The 14,907-nt window shown below is 41.7% G+C and overlaps 1 protein-coding gene across 1 annotated transcript in view; it reads right to left on the bottom strand.

Moving 5' to 3' along the window:
• The window catches only part of LOC147611841 (THO complex subunit 4A-like), a 22,376-nt gene extending 16,295 nt beyond the window's left edge, over positions 1 to 6,081 (bottom strand). Inside the window, exons 1-4 of the mRNA XM_086783705.1 lie at positions 5,754 to 6,081; positions 4,485 to 4,637; positions 4,318 to 4,386; positions 3,985 to 4,178 (exon numbers count right to left, since the gene is read on the bottom strand). Coding sequence (XP_086639831.1) covers positions 3,985 to 4,178; positions 4,318 to 4,386; positions 4,485 to 4,637; positions 5,754 to 5,939 — 602 coding nt within the window. The 5' untranslated portion in view covers positions 5,940 to 6,081. The remainder of the gene's footprint in view (positions 1 to 3,984; positions 4,179 to 4,317; positions 4,387 to 4,484; positions 4,638 to 5,753) is intronic.
• Between the last annotated feature and the right edge of the window lie 8,826 nt (positions 6,082 to 14,907).

Genomic DNA, 14,907 nt, shown 5'->3' with positions numbered 1-14,907 from the left:
GGGAACACAAGAGAAAAACGCAACGCTGGCCAGAGGTATATGGCAACATTTGGCTTCTCTTTACAACAAGGTATGGCCCATGAAGAGGATTTCCTTCGAAGTACAGATGCGGGTTATGAGCCCTGCAAAGTCATTGACGATGCGAGAGCATATTAACAAGCTGCAGGCTCTTCAGTAGGAAGTTCTTCAGGCTGGGAAGGAGATATCGTCAGAGGACATGGCCATAATGTTGCTGTCACACTTGCCCTCTCAGTACTCGGCATTTTACTCGTCTTTGATAACCAGTGGCAAGCTCAACACCATCACGTGGAAGGAGCTTGTGCCCATGGTCTTGTACCAAGAGGAACGATTCACGAACCCTCCTCAGGGTGGAGGTTCGGAGGCCTTAACTGGCCAACGGTCGAAAGGCCGTAACACGGGCAAAGGGAAGGCTTCATCAGAGAAGTCTTTTGAGAAGAAGTCTCTCTCTCTCTCTCTCTCTCTCTCTCTCTCTCTCTCTCTCTCTCTCTCTCTCTCTCTCTCTCTCTCTCTCTCTCTCTCTCTTGTGCTGTTATTTTCTACATTGCATTTTGCTCGTGTGTTCTCATATCTGGTCATCATCTCCGCTGCGTATTTTGACAGGAGGAGTTTGTATTTCTGTCAGTAAGCAGCTCGTGTCCACAGTGACAAGCTCACGAGTCAAAGTCTCTGGGCGTGCACAATGGGTTACCATTATGATTGGAGAGGGTTGTGAGAGTGCTTGTTGTAAGCGCAGAAGTTCCAGCTAGCGAGCAAGAATATAAAATATCCTTCAAAAGGTACCAGGCTGCAGGATTCCTCTGGCCACCAGTGGTGCCTTGTGTATTTAGCTGTTGCAAGTTTTGTCATCAAAGTGAGTATTGTCATGCAAGGATCTCTCTCTCTCTCTCTCTCTCTCTCTCTCTCTCTATATATATATATATATATAGAGAGAGAGAGAGAGAGAGAGATCCTTGCATGACAATATAAAATATCCTTCAAAAGGCACCAGGCTGCAAGGATTCCTTTGGCCACCAGTGGTGCCTTGTGTATTTAGTTGTTGCAAGTTTTGTCATCAAAGTGAGTATTGTCATGCAAGGATCTCTCTCTCTCTCTCTCTCTCTCTCTCTCTCTCTCTCTCTCTCTCTCTCTCTCTCTATATATATATATATATATATATATATAGAGAGAGAGAGAGAGAGAGAGAGATACCAGTACATAAGTTGCCTATCTGCTTATTACCCATCTTCTTCCAATGGCCCCTTACATGCCCACTATGAGCTAATCTTTCTCTCTTTGGGCGTCCATGAACTCTACATTTTTTAGGAGACCCTATTTCTAGCACACACAAAAAAGCTTGAGGGTAAGAATTTATGCACTTTTGGATCAGCCATTAAAGGCATGTAAGTATGTGTGCATGGATGTATGAGGCCTGTAAGTTTGTGTACAGGCACAGCTGATGTACGGGTACTACTCATGAATAAGACTGTCGACAGAGCTTCAACGTTAATGTGTAAGTCATAAAAAATGTTGAGCAAGTTTACGTGCTAATGGGTATGCCCTATGGGCTAATGGACAGGATTATACACCTATCAATGGTGGATTGTATGGGTTGATGGACACCAAGGAAGGACTCTATGGGCTGATGGACACAGTTCTGCACCAAGAGATGGACCACAAGAGCTCTAAAGCAGATTCTTAGGTGTATTGAATCATCTAAGTTGCTTAATGCCCAGATTTATGAAATAGAAAATTTATGGTCGTGTATAGATAATCGAGAGCATGTGCTCCCCCAGATTGGAAGTATCTAAGAATCTCTATCCACAAACTTAAGATTTTCCTTCATATTGAGCCTAAGTTTGAGCATTTACCAAAATTCAAACCATAGCACACTTACCAGTACTATTCTAAAGCTTTCATATTTTTTTAGCAACAACGCACTCCTCTTAACGCATCACAAACCACAACATGACTGTTGTGTAACCTGGAAATCCTTGTCAATTGAATGTCTCCACAAAACTCCAAAGACGGTTTGAAATACTAAAACTCTCCCTTGATGAGCTAAAACTGAAAACATTCTTGACACTTCATGATGCAAAAAAACTTATCGAAATGAATGCATTGCGACCAAATATCTCCTATAGCACCCCACCCAATGAATGCATTGCGACCAAATATCTCCTATAGCACCCCACCCAATGTAATATTAGCAAAAAAAAAAACCAAATTTTTGTCTTGAAAGTTCCCTAGAGCATGAGGTTTGGTATGGACACGAAAAACGTATTTTTTAGTACACCACCCAACTTGCACTCCAATTATGATGTTAATAAAAATATGAAATATCAAAATACTAAAATTTAAATTTTAAATTATTGAACAACTCAATCATTTACACATAAAATTCCACATCATTGAATGAAGACCCAAAACAATGGCATTTTTTGGGCATATGCAACCAATGAGAGGGTGAGATAGGTCTTGAAAGCATCACGATGCTAGATGTGTGCCATCACCCAATTCACACCCCTCATTTAAAAGCTCCCTACCCCCAACAAAACTAAATAAATTCCGAAGGCATACCCATGTTTGAGTTGGTCGAGGAAACTTCATGGAATGTGAACCGATATTTTATTTTCTCAAAAGTTTGAGAAAAGTCTAGAAAATGGAGGCATATGTTGATAGCGATTTTATAAATCACAGAAACAATAATCCTAGCCATTCTTGCCCTTAGCAAAGCCATTTCTTTAAGTTCTCCCCAACACTGGCAAAAGTTTCCGCTGGCAACGACTATCTCATCTATTTTTATCCAAAATTTGAGAAAAACTTTCAAATCATATGGTAAATCTAAGATATTAGCTTTTGAGCATTGTTTGGTACAACTTAAATCAGTGTTCTCTTTGGTAAATTTTAGAAATAAAAGGCAACCAAGAGAGATGTTAGGGAACTTTTTGAACTTCTAGACAATTTTTTTAGAATTGGTCACCTAAAAATCTTCTTAAGAGAAGTTAATGGTCGCCAAAAATTCTCAACAAACTAGCATTTTAAGTTAAAAACATCACTTAGACCGTGTGCCATACTTACAAGTTACATCTTTGGAATACACCAAGTACCTCACATCAATGTATAGTTGCCCACCTACAAATTCACAAGGGGTTCCTCGCATCAAGCCACTTTATATTGAAGGGCTGTTCTAGGGAACCGCCACATCCATGCTCCTAAAACCTACTAAGGCCTTTGTTCAACAAACTCCTACTTAACAAAGTATGCATCAACCGATGCTTAGTTAAAAAAACATATACCTAGATGAATCCAGGAACATGCCCAAATTCACCTTATAAGAATGTGCAATTTATAACCTCAAGGTAGTCATCCACAAGACAATAAACCATCAACCGATGCTTAGTTAAAAAAACACTCTGGATAACGCCATTTAAAAATTCTGGATGCCAATTGAGAAGAACTGGTTTCTTCACACTCCATTCCATACCGAAGCCCCTCTAAGTTCAACTACACCACTAGGTGACCTCTCCTTCACAGTTGACCCACTCCAATGGTCATGTCAACAACCCCACAATCAATTAAATATGTAGAGTGGATATGACTATTCGCAGCCTTGAGATCACTACTTATGCACACAATGCTTCCATCCTCCCATCTTGCACTACTCCCACCCTGGATTGGTGCTGTGTGGAGTGGGTTATCTCAGAAAGACACCATCGGCATCCACAACAACATAGCCAACAGCATCAGTTGCACCACAGCAACCAGCATTTAGTGAGTTTCGAACCAACATTTAGTGAGTTTCGAACTAGGTTTGGTGACACAAAGAGGCAGAGTGTTTTTTGTAGCTTTCTGATGAGGAGTTTTTATGCTCGATGAAGAGCACCCAAAACTCGTGCCCAATTTGGGGTATTGCAAGCTTACAAGAGGAACCAAAAACCTACCACAGCAGAAATTTTACACAACTGTGTAAGGGTAAAAACTCACAGTTCTTTTGTGGCTTGTCCTCCTCTTCCCGCTGAAGCATTTCCATTTGTAGCTCGGACTGGAGGAGCAGGAATTGATAAATTTGTTCCAATAATTTCTATTTTCATTGGTTTACCATCGAGTTGCACGTTGTTGTATCGCTTTGAAGCTGCTACAGCATCAGTTCTTCTTGAATACACAACCTCTGCAGTCCCCTGCTTGATCAAAAACATAACTATTTAAGCCTACACTTAAATGTAACATTTGACCCTGGGCAGCATAAACTATGTGAAACACAGATCCATTCAGGAAGTCGAATGAGAACAAAGAAAGCTGACAACTAATAATGCTCACCTTAGAGCGGCCACTCCTATCATAATGAACTGTGCTCCGCTTAAGGTCACCAATCTCCGAGAAAAGCTCCTGACCCAGACAACAAAATTAAGAAGGCAAAAGAGATAGGGAAGAAGGTTCAATATTTGAATGAAGGCAGCAAGAAATAACACAAATTGAAGGCACACCTTAATGTCTTCATTTGAGACTCCAAAATCCAAGTTGGAAATAAAAAGTTTAGTGCCTGTTTCTATTCCTGTGTTCGGTCTCAAAGGAGCCACACACGCACCTTCCTCAAATAAGTCATGCTCCCATTGACCCTCCGGTGCTCTCTGAACAGGCTGCTTTAACAAAGCAAGGCGTTAACCATAAAAGCTGAAATCCATACTGCATCTGCCCCATCAGAAGTATGAAGCTAAAGAAAGGGGAAATAAATGACTTTGGAAAAACTAATCTGCTGATGACTGTGAGGCGAACATGGTGGCTGAGAAAGACTACTTCCGAAGCTAAGGAGTACTCTAGGTTTTTATTTTTATTTTTTTTTTCTTTTCTTTTTTGGGGAGGGGCGATCAATCAACCCATCATAGTGTGCCTCTCCAGATCACCAATTGCTGACAACAGAGAGAAAGAACTTATACAGTTTCATGTGTACGAGGTAGATGGGTTATCGGGGGAGAAGGTAGAGGGGGGAAGGGGGCCTAGGGTAGAATACTAAGGACCCAAGACACAAAAGACTGATTTGAACCTTGTGCTTTGTTTGCAATAAGAAGAGCTGAAATGTAAGCCCTAGATCGACAAGTCAGCTGCAATTTCTTCTACATGCCTAAAACAAAGAGAAGCAAGATGCACCCAGCTGCATAATAGAAGTCATGTCTACACAAGGGCAGACACAAATTGAAGTGTTCAAAGCAAGTGCCCTTCCAATGATACGCACAATAATCTGAAAGCCAAGAGCAAGGATGCCGACAAAATTTCCTCAGTGCCAAGACCAAGGATGCCCATGGGTAAAAAGAAATTCCCTACAGACGTCACAGTTTCGGCTACATACACAATCAAAAAGGAGCATATTTCTCAACTCCATGTTAAAGTTCACGAACAGATGCAGTAGTGTAGGGGCTGTCTAAGTTTCGAAAACCTTCTGTGTAGGAAAAAAAATATGGTTTTACCATATCCATGGATTCATGGTATGGAGACAAATTGCAGAGTTTGCCCCAAAGTAAACCATAAATTACAGTGTATACCCTAGGGTGAGATTCTTCCGCACGTGGGATCTTTGAAAGGAAGAGAAGCGGAGGCAAACAGACAGTCAAGTGTACAGGCAAAAGCGAACAGACTCCTCAAAATACACGTGTAAAGTTGGGAGCTCTTCAACACTGCAGGCTCTTCTATAAGAACAAAGAAACGAGAAACCCTAGTATGCAGGAAACCGGAGAAGAAGAGAGAAGGGGTTTACTTACCTTGGCGAAGGAGTAGGGGGAAGGGCGGGTAGCAGATCTTGTGGAATTCTTGCGGATGGGACCTGCAGGAGAGCTGCCCTTGCCTCGGCGCGCTCGACCTCGTCCGCCTCTGCTCTTGCCTTCTCGCAAGGGCGGCTTGTTGTTCTTGATCAGATCGTCAAGCGCCATGTCTAACGCGCTCGTCATAGCTGCTGCCTCTCTTCTGTGTCTGCGTACTTGAAAAAAGGTCGTCAAACTTTACTGCTTTCTGCTACACAAGGAGTGAACTGGAACGATAGAGAACAGGTGAAGTTTTTTAAAGTGAGGTCGTCCGATTCAGATTTCCAGGGGGACGTCCGGCTGAAATTATGCAATGATAGCCGTGGAAAGAGGTACTACTTATGGAGACTGGCTGAACTAGATAGAGAAAGAGAGAGAGAGAGGTATAAACGTCGGTAGAATGCAACACAAGCGCATATACGACCAACGGTGGGACTTAAACTCGGGTGGATCATGACCATTTTATAAGGGCCCTCGCACTAGAGTAATAGGAGTCTATCTCTCCTAGAACCTCCAAATTGCTTCCCGAACCTCCAAATTCTTGTCACATGGCAGCTTTGTGAAGAGATGAGATGAGAGAGAATTTAGAAGAGGAAATTCCACATAACACGACGTACTTAGCCTAAAAAGAAATATAAATGTATATACCCCACATAGCTATGTGGTGTAAAGAGGGCTTCATAAGGCGGATTCATAAACTACATGAACATCCAACCTCTCACAAAACCTCATTGGTTCTTGAGTGATATGGCTACACATTTCACAGGCACAAAGCTTGTGTGCCATGCAAGCACTATGCCACACCACACCAATGTGACACTTAGCTGTGGACGACTAGATGCAAATTTGTGAAGACCTGCCTCTAAATTATTTGGAAAGAATTAGCATTAGGCTCCTAAAGGGAGCAATGAATCTCTCTCTCTCTCTCTCTCTCTCTCTCTCTCTCTCTCTCTCTCTCTCTCTCTCTCTCTCCGTTGGTCGTATATTCCCTCGTGTTGCATTCTACCGACGTTAATACCTCTCTCTCGCGCTCTCTCTCTCTCTCATAGTGATTGTAGATGAGAGATGCACAAAGACAGAGAGCTATCAAAACAGAGGGAGACACATGGACACACACACACACACACAAAGAGAGGGAGGGAAAGGAGGCACATCCTACTTGGTGTGTGTTTTAATGAGCTATGCATGTACTAGCATGGTTATAACGTGTTGATAATTGAGTGCTTTGACCAATAACATGTTGACAATTGAGTGCTCTAACCAATAACGCACTAATTGCAATCAAAATTTCTTTCATTTGATAAATGGTATATCCATATGTGATTCACAATTGGTCCATAGATAGTTGTGTAATGTTTGAGCTGTTGGGCGATGTCAAAAGATGAAATAGTATATTGATCACACTCATATATTGGGGATTAGATATATATGCATCAAGGCTAAAATCACCCATTATCACTACTATTTGTTATCTTAGTAAAACACGAAGGATCTTATCCAGCAGCCCAGCGAGTCGCAGTGTCTTTGGGGATATTGTTAAACGTGGTCATGTAAATGCTACTAAGCATATTGCCCTTTGAAACAACACTAGTATCGACTAAACCATAAACCAATGGTGATATTTTCAGGTTATCATCTTAGTATTGAATAAAAATATCTAGTTTTTTCCAAGGGTTGACACCCATGAACCAATGTTCTCTCACTCTACGGCAAATCATTAAGTGACACCTAGGCCAAATTCCATAAAGGACTCGTTGGTGAATAGTAAGCACGTGAAGCATGCCTACATTCCATAAAGGACTCGTTGTTGAATAGTAAGCACGTGAATAAAGGACTCGTTGTGTGAATAGTAAGCATGTGAATAGTAAGCATGTGAAGCATGCCTACATTCCATAAAGGACTTGTTAGTGAATAGTAAGCACATGAAGCATGCCTACATTCCTCTAATAAGCAAATTGTAAAGGACATGAGGAAGTATTGGGTGATGCAACATGGTAAGCTTGAGGATGTGGTGTCCATGCTTGACCAATAACTCAAAAAGCGGGACTAGTATATAGCATTGGGGCCCTCAAATCTCCTCTAATCAAGTAAACAACATGAGTAAATTGAGCACAAGAAATGACGTCGTTTCTATAATTAGGTATCTTTGTCTTGGCATGCAGCCTAAGCTTTCTTAAGTTATTGTATTGATTTGAGCACGCGTGCATAGATATGTGTATGGGAGGGGAGTCTATTGGAAATGCTCAATGCTCACCTCTCATGAAATTTAATGGTGCTCGATGCTCTAGTTGTAAGGCCCCCAAATGAGGAGAAGCCATTTGTGAGCACAGGCAATAGTCAATTTGGACACCAAAGGGGTCCTATATGTGGCCATAATGGTTGGCAAAACAACAAGCCATAAAGGAGAGAGGCTAATCTCCCGTGGCGATTGACGACATATGACATACTATATTAAGACATCCCCGCATGGGTATCTGATTGTTGTCTAGAAACAAAGCTCGGTGTGTTCCTCTTTCTTGAGTCTATCAAAGCCCTAGAAGTAGGGCGCATGGGTGGATAGTCCCATCATATTATATCATCCCTGTTTTGGTATAATCAAAAATTCTATTTTCTTTCTACTTCCATGTTATGCTTGTGAATCTCTATTTTTGCTGTCCCGTGAATTCTTCCATGGTATCAAAGCACGAGGGTCTCTAAGAAAATGCTAATACAAGGAGTTTGATCTTCTAGTGCAAACTTGCATAGAGTGATGGCGACTTTCACTCTCCTTTCACTAGTGCAAATGTTGCACTAGCTTCGACTACCCTTCGAATTTGTCCACGTGCTTTCATTGAAGGAAAGTTGAATTGGACTAACTATACACTATAGAAGTTTGAGATCAACACGATTCTTGAATCATATGAAGTGCTGGAGATAGTTAAGGACACCCATAAAGAACCATTACCTACCTATGAGCTTACACATTAGGAGAATTCCATCCCATTGTTGCCATATATATAGGCAGTGATGTGTGTGAACACACTTAGGACCGTCGGGGCACTTTTTCCCTCTTTAGGAGGTTTTTTCCCCCGGCTTGTATATATGCCCATGATTCTAGGGCTAACTTATCTTTTGTACATTGACACAATCTAATACACTTTGTGTTGGTGCATTCTTGCTTCTTCTTCTCCAAGCTTTGTGTGCTTTCCTGCAACCCTAATTCCAACAATTGGTATCAGAGCAGGCATCGGCTCCCAGGGCTACGCCGCCGGCACCCTCCGACTCAGTGGTGCTACAAAGCACATTACCTCGCATCGTGATATGTTCACTTCTCTTGAGGCTGTCCCTAATGGGAACACTGTCACATGTGCCAATAATGCTTCTTACCCAGTGAAGGGCATTGGTAAAATTATGCTTACTGCTGCAAATGGCAGCGCTTTCACACTTTCAGATGCTTTGTATGTGCCAGGGATAAAGAAGAATCTATCGTCCGTCTCTGCGCTTGCTAGACTTGGACTTGTAGTCAAATTTGTGGATGACAGATGTACTGTTCATGATTTGACTTCTGGTGATACGATTATTGTATCTGGCACCTTGTTTCGTGGGCTGTATGCTTATGACAAGTGTGTGGAAGATTCAGCAAATGCAGTTCTGATGAAAAGGCAGTTTCAGATGCAAAACTATGGCATGCTTGTTTTGCTAGTTTGCTGCGTTTGCAGAAATTTGATATGGTTGCTTCATTGCCCCCTCTTGAGGCACCATTGAGACATGTTTGTGAAGGCTGTGTGGGCAAAATGCAGCATTCTACGTTTCCAAAGGATGGTTTTGTGCGGGCCACTCGCAAATTGCAACTTGTACATAGTGACGTATGTGGGCCTATGCAAACTCCGTCATTTGGTAAACACTTGTACTTCGTGACTTTCATTGATGATTACTCAAGGCATGCATGAGTATATCCACTGAAGGCAAAGTCCAAAGTGTTTTTGTGCTTCAAACAGTTTTTTCTTATGGTTGAAAATGTATCCAATTGTACTGTGGGCACCCTCCGTTTTGATCGAGGGGGGGAGTACTTGTCTAAAGAGTTTGATGCATTTCTGGCTAGTCGTGGGATAAAACACCAATGTACAGTGCCGTATACCCCTCAGCAAAATGGTATTGCTGAGAGGAAAAACAGGTCACTTATGGAGATGGCACGATGTATGGTCAAGAGCCAAGCTTTGCCACATGCGTTTTGGCTTGAGGCTGTCATGTGTGCTGCATATGTACTCAATAGGTGTCCCACTAAGGCCTTGCAGTCTATTACTCCATACGAAGCTTGGCATGGCAGGAAGCCTTCTATTGGTCACTTGCGTGTCTTTGGTTACTTGGCCTAAGCTTTAGTGCGTGTGCAACAACACAAAAAATTGGATGATAAGGCTGTCAAATGCATTTTTGTTGGTTATAGTGCTGAGAGCAAGGGTTACAGATTGTATCATCCGCCCCGCAGTCAAAGCGTATCTTGATTAGTCGAGATGTTGTTTTTGTGGAAGATGCTGTGCAGCCTTTGTTATCATGTACCAAAGAGACAGGTGTGAGCTCACGGGATGTATGTGATACGTTATTGCCTCTATTTACAGGTGGGAATTCAAATGTAAGTCCTAATGAGGCAAATATTCAGCCTATGCAGATTTCAAACGACATCATAGATCAGCCTATTTCTAATGCAGATTTACAGGATATAATTCATGAGGATAGGGCTGAAAATGAGCAGGCTAGAGGTATGCCTAAATGGCTGGTGCAAACCTTGCGTGATAGCAAAATTGATGCACCTATGTCTAGTCGTACTCGTTCAGGTTTTCAGCATGCCTCTTATGCATCAGATTGTTATGCTTTGGCTGTGTCTAGTATGTGTGAAGAGGAAGAACCTCTTTCATTTGATGAGGCACAAAATTCAGAAAATTGGTTGGCTGCAATGCAAAGTGAATATGATGTTATAATGAAGAATGGTACATGGTCTTTGTGTGATTTGCCTATTGGTAAAAAGGCCATTGGATGTAAGTGGGTTTTTAAATTAAAACGAAAGCCAGATGGCAGTGTTGATCGCTATAAGACTAGACTTGTTGCAAAGGGTTATGCTCAAGAAAAGGGCATTGATTTTGATGAGACCTTTGCTCCCACTTGTCGTATGACTACCATTCGTAGCATTTGTGCATTGGCAGCTCATAATGGTTGGAATGTACATCAGTTGGACATAAAAACTGCGTTCTTGAATAGAGATTTGCATGAGGAGGTGTATATATCGCATGAGGAGGTGAATGTATCGCAGCCTCGTGGTTTTGTTCAAAGAGGGCAGGAAAACAAAGTGTGCAGGTTGAAAAAGGCTTTATATGGTTTAAAGCAAGCTCCACGATCTTGGTATGAAAAGATACATGCATATTTGACTCCGACCTTTGGTGAGAGGTATCATCTGTACCTTTCTCAGATATTTCAAATGTGCTATCCTGTAATTAACCAATCCTCTGAAGCTTGGAAAATACTGAGGATGCAGTATGAAATGCGAAATCGCACAATAATTAAAAACTGTTAACCACACTGGTTAACATTATTTATAAGCATGGTTATGCTTCATGTAACTCATTTTTATGTAACCATGCTAAGCGCTTCATGTATGGGAAGCCCTTGTATCATAGAAAGAGTGTAGGAATTAGCCAAGCGGGAGCATAAAACAGCTCAAACCAAGAAGTTAATACACCATAACCTAGCCCACAATTGCATAAGCAAGATGTGTCACTCACCTTGTGAATGCTTATGCTCGGATTCTCATAAGAGACGAGTTGTCACACGTAGCCACACTTCAAGCTCCACTCTAACGCCGCCATCGCACTGAGGTCGCACTCCAATGGAAGCTCGGCCCTCCTCTCACTCAATCACACACACTCACTCTCTCACATACATGCAAGCAAGCACACAAGAGCTTAAACAAGTAAGAGGCAAGCAAGAAAGAAATAGCATAAGAGAGTAGAGAAGAAGAGCACTCTATTGAATTATCATAAGAGACTGAATGATGAGACTACAAAATAACCCTTATCTTGGCCCCCAGCCTTCACACCTTGGGTGACCATACTTAAAATATAGGTCCATGGCTATCCACGGCCGCCTAGGTTTGTGCAAACACTTAATTACAATCTCCATAATTAATCACGTGGTGTGTCTTTCATAGACAAGAGGTGATCGCACACGTAAAATATACAATGATACTGGAGAGGTGTCCAATGATGGTTAACATGCTTCCCTTCCAAATGTAGATTCCATCCTCGGAATATGTCATTGAAGATTCATTGAGGCTATCTAGATGCATGAAATGTCGGAGGTCCTTGAAGGTATATGGTACCACGAGTAAGGTACATTTAAGTATAATGCAAACACCAATCAAGTAGTGAGGAAAGATATTTACGACTAGTCAAATTTTCTAGTTAAGATTAGGGTAATATTAAGGTTGGTCCAAATTTGATATAAACTAAGATGGAGCAAAAAGCATGCCTTGGGTTATGACCTTAGTCTCGACACACTATTACTTTGGTGAAACCATCTCTAGCTATTATCTAGCCTCATAAATGAAACCACTATGTGATTATTATAAGCATTCATTTTAATTCTAAAAATATAAAAGTAGGACACCACCTTGCAGAGACCCAAGTAATGGTCCAGAGACTTATTCATCATTGATGAGGAGGTTTGGAAATTTAAAGTGGCGGTAGTGAGACTAGTGGTATACTTTTATGTTTTGGTATCCAAATACAATGGTTACCCTCGTAGTAGCCTTGAGCTTTTAATAAGTGTTTGGGGATCCATTTTGGGGGGTAACTTGTAAGTTGGACTTCCTACGTTGATTCTTGTGTTGAGGTCCTCCTTTCTTGGTTGGTTGAGGTGGTATGGATTGAGAAATCTTGGGAACCCATAGCTATTATCTAGCCTCATAAATGAAACTGCTCCGTGATTATTATAAGCATTCGTTTTAATTCTAAAAATATAAAAGTAGGACACCACCTTGCAAAGACCCAAGTAATGGTCCATAGACAACTTATCCATCATTGATGAGGAGGTTTGGAAATTTAAAGTGGCGGTAGTAAGACTAGTGGTATACTTTTATGTTTTGGTATCCAAATACAATGGTTACCCTCATAGTAGTAGCCTTGAGCTTTTAATAAGCGTTTGGGGATCCATTTTGGGGTAACTTGTAAGTTGGACTTCCTGCGCCAATTCTTGTGTTAAGGTCCTCCTTTCTTGGTTGGTTGAGGTGGTATGGATTGAGAAATCTTGGGAACCATTTCAAGGTAGATTTGGGTTGCCACTTTGTAGCTCGTCGTATCTGTTCATTTTTTTGATATGCAAGTGTCTGCTGTGTGGAGATAAAAGAATCGATTGTTTTTTGAATAAGTTGAGGGGATTTCCGTAGATTTTGTGGATGTTGAAGCTTTCTCCTCTTTTACGACTCTCGATACTAGTGAGAGGTGGTAGGGGTTTATGAGTAGATTGTTTAGTTGTGGTTTCACCCAGAGAGACATACCATGTCGACCAGTCAATCATACATACTGCAAGCTTCATCCATGTATGGCCAAGTATTATTAGTTCAGGTAATGTTATGGGGCAGGCATAACCATGAAGTCTCCCACCAGTGTTGACTGCCATTACAGTATATCTCCAAGAACCTTGGTATTTTTACCATGGATACCTTTCACCTTTAAGGAGGTATCTTTGAGTTGGGGTTTTCCCAATTGGTTCCATGCATTGAAGGAAATTAGATTGTGACTAGCCCCCGTATCAAGTAATGGATTATAAAGCACTTTACCATAAGGGCTAGGCAATTGAATGGATGTTTGTAGAGGTGCTATGTGCTCCTTTATGTCCCCTTCAACCTCTCCCACAAAGGCTTGTGTAACAAGTTTAAGGTTTCCTTCTCAACATTGTTGCGGTTTGGCTCGTCTTTCCCTTGCCTCCTCGGGGTTCGGTCTTCTTTTGAGCGGCCCTTTCCTTGCAGCTTTCTTGTCATGAGAAACACGTAAGGATTCTTCATTTAAGAGGTCCATAATATTTTTTAAACTTACTACCATTAAGGAAACCAATAGTTTCAACTCTATCAAGAGTCTCAACACGTATAGTACCTTGTGGAGTAACTTCACAAACCCTAAATGGTCCCTTTCCAGTATATTTAAGCTTTTTCTTTTCATTGCGGACCCCATACATAAGTACAAGATCTCCTACCTTGATCTCCTTGTCCTTGAGATTTATGTTAAACCACTTCTTTCTTTGATCCTTTTCTGTCAAGAGCTGGTGCTGGCATAACAGGAGCAATGATAGGAGTAGGTGGAGGTGCATCACATGGCACTACATGAGGATGCATTGGTCTAAACCTTGGTGGGAGTAGAGTGCTACATAAGGCATGTGCCCTACTGGTGCCCCAATAGGTGCTCTAGTCATGTGGGCATTAGGTGCAGCCGGTCTCAAGGAAGCAGGTGTTGGTAGCGCACTCACTCTAGGGAATGGATATTTCATGGGTGCACTAGAATAAGATGTGACCCCTCTAGGAAAGGTAATACTAGATATGCCAGGTGTAGGGGGCTCCATGTGTGAAGTGGTATTGACTATTGTGGTGGCAGCCAGTCTCAAGGAAGCAGGTGTTGGTAGCGCACTCACTCTAGGGAATGGATATTTCATGGGTGCACTAGAATAAGATGTGACCCCTCTAGGAAAGGTAATACTAGATATGCCAGGTGTGCAGGAGGCTCCATGTGTGAAGTGGTATTGGCTACTGTGGTGGTAACCGTGGGCATGTGGCTCAAAGGAAATTCTACATTAGTCAAGGTGCCAGTTGATGTGATTCCATCCACTGGATGAGGAGTGTACTAGTATTTGTCTTAGGCGGGGGCAGCTCTACGATCCTCATGCTAGTTTACCCTTGAGTCCCTATAGCATGGCCTTATGGATTTGAAGATGTAGTTTGGTCCATGGTATAGCTAGGTGATATTACAAAAGTAGGATCCGATGGGCTCACATGAGGTGTTACCATTTCGCTCATTGTGGGCATTCTTGCTTTAGATGTCCCAACTTATGTCACGGGTTTTTGGATCCTTTCATGTTCAATGACTCTATATATACA

This window comes from Cibotium barometz, chromosome 46 (genome assembly GCF_041138505.1).
Source record: "Cibotium barometz isolate CiBa-2024 chromosome 46, ASM4113850v1, whole genome shotgun sequence".
Classification (NCBI taxonomy): Eukaryota; Viridiplantae; Streptophyta; class Polypodiopsida; order Cyatheales; family Cibotiaceae; genus Cibotium; species Cibotium barometz.
Note: the sequence above shows the minus strand (reverse complement) of the source record. Positions and strands in the feature narration are given on the sequence as shown.